The sequence below is a fragment of the Oryctolagus cuniculus genome, chromosome 5, assembly GCF_964237555.1.
Source record: "Oryctolagus cuniculus chromosome 5, mOryCun1.1, whole genome shotgun sequence".
NCBI lineage: Eukaryota > Metazoa > Chordata > Mammalia > Lagomorpha > Leporidae > Oryctolagus > Oryctolagus cuniculus.
The window spans coordinates 33,994,175-34,000,174 of NC_091436.1; the positions used below are offsets into that span (position 1 = coordinate 33,994,175).

At 43.9% G+C, this 6,000-nt stretch overlaps 1 protein-coding gene across 1 annotated transcript in view; it reads left to right on the top strand.

Annotated features, from left to right (window-relative positions):
• Nucleotides 1-4,842, top strand: part of ALDH8A1 (aldehyde dehydrogenase 8 family member A1) — a 29,595-nt gene extending 24,753 nt beyond the window's left edge. The window contains exon 7 of the mRNA XM_002714833.5: nt 4,034-4,842. Coding sequence (XP_002714879.1) covers nt 4,034-4,486 — 453 coding nt within the window. The 3' untranslated portion in view covers nt 4,487-4,842. The remainder of the gene's footprint in view (nt 1-4,033) is intronic.
• The last annotated feature ends 1,158 nt before the right edge of the window (nt 4,843-6,000 follow it).

Here is a 6,000-nt window from a genome sequence, read left to right on the forward strand (position 1 = left end):
CAGGACTTGAGCTGGTGCTCATATGGGATGCTGGTGTCCCAGGTGGTAGCTTAATCTGCTGCACCACAGTGCCAGCTCCTTTGTTTCTCTGTTTACTCTCCTGGTGTCTTCTCCAATTAGGCACTCTGGAGAATCTGGCTATGTGGCCTTCCAAGGATGTAAAGAGAGAGAGAATTCTGGAGTGTTCACAGTGAGACCTGAGGAGGCACAGAAGTTCATAGTTCAACCTCCATTAAGGCAAGGCACCAGGCCTACGTAGGGCCTGCTCTGACAGTTCCCTGTCTACTTTTCTCAGATTAAAAACAAAATTGACATACAGAGTGAGGGGTATCTCTGAGGTCTCAGCTAGTAAGTGTCAGATCATGCACTATCTCTTCTTCCTCATTAAATTATCCCAGGGGCTACATTCCCAGACCTCCAGTGGATGCCTGAAACTGTGGATGGTACTGAACCCTGAACACAGCACTGTGATGCAGGGATGATCAGTCTGATAACCAGTGTGGCTACTAAGTGATTAATAGACGGGTAGTGCATACAGCCCGGATACACTGTTCAAAGGATGATTTATGTCCCTGGTGGAATGGAGTAGGGCAGCATGGGATTTTCGTCATGCTATGCAGAAGATGTGCAGTTTAAAACCGATTTCTGGAATTTTCCATTTTATGTATTTGGACCTTGGTTGATCATAGGTAACTGAAATAACAGAAAGCAAAATCACAGAGAAACGTGGATTCCAGTATCTTTGTCATCGCCATCATCACCAGCATCAAAGTTACAGCTGCTGTTCAAGAAAGGACCATTGGGATGAGTGTTTGGTCTAGCAGTTGAGTCACTGCTTGCAATACCTGATTTATTTATTTTTTTTGACAGGCAGAGTGGACAGTGAGAGAGAGAGACAGAGAGAAAGGTCTTCCTTTGCCGTTGGTTCACCCTCCAATGGCCGCCGCTGCTGGCACGCTGCGGCTGGCGCACCGTGCTGATCCGAAGGCAGGAGCCAGGTACTTATCCTGGTCTCCCATGGGGTGCAGGGCCCAAGCACTTGGGCCATCCTCCACTGCCCTCCCTGGCCACAGCAGAGAGCTGGCCTGGAAGAGGGGGCAACTGGGACAGAATCCGGCGCCCTGACTGGGACTAGAACCCGTGTGCCAGCGCTGCAAAGCAGAGGATTAGCCTAGTGAGCCATGGCGTCGGCTCTGATTTATTTTTAAAGATTTATTTTATTTAGTTGAAAGAGTTACAGAGAGAGGCAGAGATAGAGAGAGAGGTCTTTCATCTGCTGGTTCACCCCCTCAGATGGCCATAACAGCCAGAGCTGAGCTGATCCAAAGTCAGGAGCCAGGAGCCTCCCTCAGGTCTCCCACATGGGTGCAGGGGCCCAAGGACCTGGGCCCTCCTCCACTGCTTTCCCAGGCCACAGCAGAGAGCTGGACTGGAAGGGGAGCAGCCGGGACTAGAACCGGCGCCCATAGGGGATACCTGCACCTCAAGTCAGGGCTTTAACCCGCTGTGCCACAGCACCAGCCCCGAGATACCTAATTTCTATTTGTACTTCCTGGGTTTGACTCTCAAGCCTATTTCAATTCCAGTTTCTTTTTAAGGTCATACCCTGGGGAGGCAGCAGGTGATCTCTCAAGTAGCTGAGTCTCTGCCACCCACGTGGAGAGCTGGGTTGTTTTCCTAGCTCCTGCCATTGTGGGCATTTGGGCAGTGAACCAGCAGGTGGGAGCAGTATCCCTCTCTCTCAAATAAATAAAATAAATGACTAAAACAAGACTTACTATGTGCCAGGCATTGTGTGAAATAATTTTTATATACATTATTTTATTTAATGTTTGTAAGAGCCCTAAGTGACAGCATTAATCCTATTTTTCCAGATGGGGAAACCAAGGCATAGACCACTTAAAAGCTCCCAACTAGTAAGTGGAGAAACTGAGAGTTGAATACCTTAGTGTTCCCAAGACCACTCCGTTAACCTCTGTGCTTTAGTTTTATGTTCAAAGGCACTAAGTATTAACTATCCCTTATCATCGAAGGAAAAGTTTTATGATAGTAATTTCTTACTTTTGAAGCACAGTACCAGACATAAGAGTTTTTTTTTTTTCTTCTTCAGATTTTACTGAAAATCTTAGTTCTTGATCTACAAAGGGAAATACCATTCTGTCATGCAGTCTGACGTTCTCTAGGATATAAATTCAATTTCATGTGAGACACCTTATACATTAAGCATTTTGATATATTCACAATTTGGACATGGACACATCCCTTCCTCTTTTATTTTCCTGAGATAAAGTGTGTGCAGTAGTCTGCCCTTGTCTGGGGCTTTGCTTCCTGTGGTTTCAGTTAGCCGTGCTCAACCACAGCCTGCAAATATTGAAGGTATTTCAAGGGAGAAAGACCACATTCACATTGCTTTTATTGCAGTACACAGCTATAACTTTCTATTTCATTATTAGCTATTGCTGTTAATCTCTTACTGTACCTGATTTATAAATTGCATTTTATCACAGGTATGTACCGATAGAAAAAACCCTGGGGCATGTAGGGTTCAGTTCTACCTGTGGTTGCTGACACCCATGGTTGTCTTGGAATGTGTCCCTTGGGGATAAGAGGGTGTTGTAATCGCGTTTAGATATGATAAGCTAAAGCAAAAGCATGCCTCACACTGTTCTCAATATCTACACAAGTCCAGCACTGCTCCCAGGCAGCACGTCTAGAGACCTCTCTGTGGACTTCCCTTCCTACAGGTCACCCATTTTTTGAGTCTTTTAGTTAATGTGGGTGTGTGGTTTCAAAAGGATCAAGAGAGTAGGGGAAAGAGAAGTGCAGACCTAGTTTATTCTGTAGCCACACACTGGAATAGGGTAAGTTCTGGGAAAGCTTTGAGGTCCTTGTGGATGCTGGCGGAGAGGGTAGAGTGGAGGGGAATACAAATTGGTGCCAAATGTTGTATTTTTAAAAAAGTCTTTAACTTTGAGGCTTATTAAGAATTCTGCAAACTGGAAGGAGATTAATAATAGAATAGCATTAGTTATTCTTTCACATGGCAAATGGACAAATATAGTTCTGCATTCACTGTGTTGTACAGAGGAGTCTTAATCTAATTCTGGGGCAGAATGCTCAGAGAGAGAAAGGATAAGAAGGAATCTGAAACATTATTTCAAAACTGACCTTGCCTTTGATTTATTACTCAACTGCTCTTCTAGCCTTTTAATATTGAGGACTATTTTTCTTCTGTTCTTATGCTTATAATACCCCTTTGGGTAGAATAATGTATCTATCATTGGGACTTCAGCAAGACTTCCACATAAACATACACATACATACATAGTTATTATAATGAGTTATTTCTACAACCATTTATCTGTTGCTATCTCTGAGCCAAGGGGTTAACTTATTATATAACTTATTTCCCATTATCATTAATTATATATTACCTAGATGTATTTTCAGAGTATAACCAGTAATGAGACCAGAAATTAAACATGATTATTTTAGAAGTGCAACTATTGAGAGAGATCCTGGCCTTTACCTAAATCTTACGTATCATTGACTTCTCATTTTCTATAATGGACATAGCTGCTTCAAATGGACAAAATATTCTTTTGTGTATTTAACTGCAAAATAAGCCCAAGTGTGAATTCTAGCTTTATTGTTTATTAGTGCTAGGAACCATTTTTCTACTTTCCGAGGCTCAATTATATCATCAGCAAATAGGGGATAATAATAGATAAAAATAGCTAATAACATTGGGAGAGAATCAAGTACGAATGTAGGAAAAGCACTTTGCAGAGTGCCTGGCACTTAGACATTAAATAAATGACTTCCCTCCTCTATGTAGGAGGGCTCAGTGCCCACATGACGGTTGGAACAATTCTGCACTTGGGCTTAACAGCTGAGTGATGAGATAATGAACCCTAGATTTCTTGGCCATGACCTTAAGTCTCTTTCTGATGATTAGAAATACTGAATGTTCTGCTGCTTTGTGTGAAGCCGGAAGGTGACATGTTGCTAATTATGGTTTTTGACCACCCAGGTCAGAAGTTACATCGAAAAAGCCCGTGCTGAAGGAGCTCAGATTCTGTGTGGGGAGGGCGTGGATAAGTTGAACCTGCCCCCCCGAAACCAGGCCGGCTACTTTATGCTTCCCACGGTGATAACAGACATTAAGGATGATTCCTGCTGCATGAAGGAGGAGATATTTGGCCCAGTGACGTGTGTCGTCCCCTTTGATAGTGAAGAGGAAGTGATTAAAAGAGCCAACAATGTTAAATATGGCCTGGCAGCCACGGTGTGGTCAAGCAATGTGGGGCGCATCCACCGAGTGGCCAAGAAGCTGCAGGCCGGCTTGGTGTGGACTAACTGTTGGCTCATCAGAGAGCTGAACCTGCCTTTCGGAGGGATGAAAAGTTCTGGGGTAGGAAGGGAAGGACTCAAGGACTCCTATGACTTCTTCACTGAAATCAAAACCATCACTGTGAAACACTGATCTTCGCCAATGGAGAAGTTGTCATGGCCCACGCTTGGCTGCGGGGAGTTGGTGGCCCCATGGGGTGAATGGGAAGCTGGCGTGAATTCCACCTTGCCCTGACTTGGCAGGATGTTATCTCCAGTTGATCCCTGGTGTTTTGTGTTTTCACTTGCTAGTAAAGATGTGTATCCAGTGTGGGCTCACAAAGGGCAAGACTTCCAAATAGGAAGGCACAAAAAGAAAACCAAACAATCATCCATTTCCTCCCGTATTTTGTCTTCACAGTTTTTTTATCATTTTGATTGAATTTTAGGGATTGCAGGTAATCAGATACCTTTACTATATGGTAAAAAATAAAGTTGTACTGAGTCAAAGACACATTGTTATTTCCTGCCTTTGGGGAGAATGTGGAGGTGGTCTCCTTGTCCACCGCTCACTAGCATGGCTAAGTGATGACCGTACTTCATCATGTAGGCACTGTGAACGCCTATGGAATTTTTCAGAGAAAGCCTGCCTAGTAGACCCTGATGAATGCATTTTTGTAAGGACAAAGAAAAATAAAATAATGACCACTTTGCTGAAAACTTGAAACAAGAGGAAATAGTTTGATCCATTCCTATTGTCAAGCCCAATCGGTTCCAGCTCTCAGAATATGTATCTAATAAGGCTTATAATTTACCACTTCTAACAGAAACTATAAATGGTAAGCGATTTTAGTAACCTATATGATATGTACCTTCCTCTTGAATTATCTTTTTTTAATTTTTTTGTTTGACAGATAGAATTAGACAATGAGAGAGACAGGGAGAAAGGTCTTCCTTCCGTTGGTTCACCCCCCAAATGGCCACTACCTTTGGCACACTGCGCTGATCTGAAGCCAGGAGCCAGGTGCTTCCTCCTGGTCTCCAATGCGGGTGCAGGGGCCCAAACACTTGGGCCATCCTCCACTGCACTCCCGGGCCACAGCAGAGATCTGGACTGGAAGAGGAGCAACCGGGACAGAACCCGGCGCCCCAACCGGGACTAGAACCCGGGGTACCGGTGCTACAGGTGGAGGATTAGCCTAGTGAGCCATGGCACTGGCCAAGTCTCCTTTGTTCTTTAACTTGGGTGTTTCCTACCTTCATATTCTTTCATGATACTGATTGTCTTTCTCTGTTTGTATGTAGTACATCCTTAAGTACCATTTGCAAAATTGGCTGGCTGGTGACAAATTCTTTCAATTTTTGCTTGTTTGGGAAGATTTTTATTTCACTTTCATTTATGAATGAGAGCTTTGCAGGGTAAAACATTCTGGGGTGGAAGATTTTTTTCTCTTAGAACCTGGACCATGTCTCTCAATTCTCCCCTGGCCTGTAGGGTTTCTGTTGAAAAGTCTAGTATTGGCCAGCGCCGCGGCTCATTAGGCTAATCCTCTGCCTTGCGGTGCAGGCACACCAGGTTCTAGTCCCGGAACTTCTCGCTTGCAAATTTTAGGATATTCTCTCTATGTTTTACTTTTGGAAGTTTGACTACAATATATATTGGCAAGG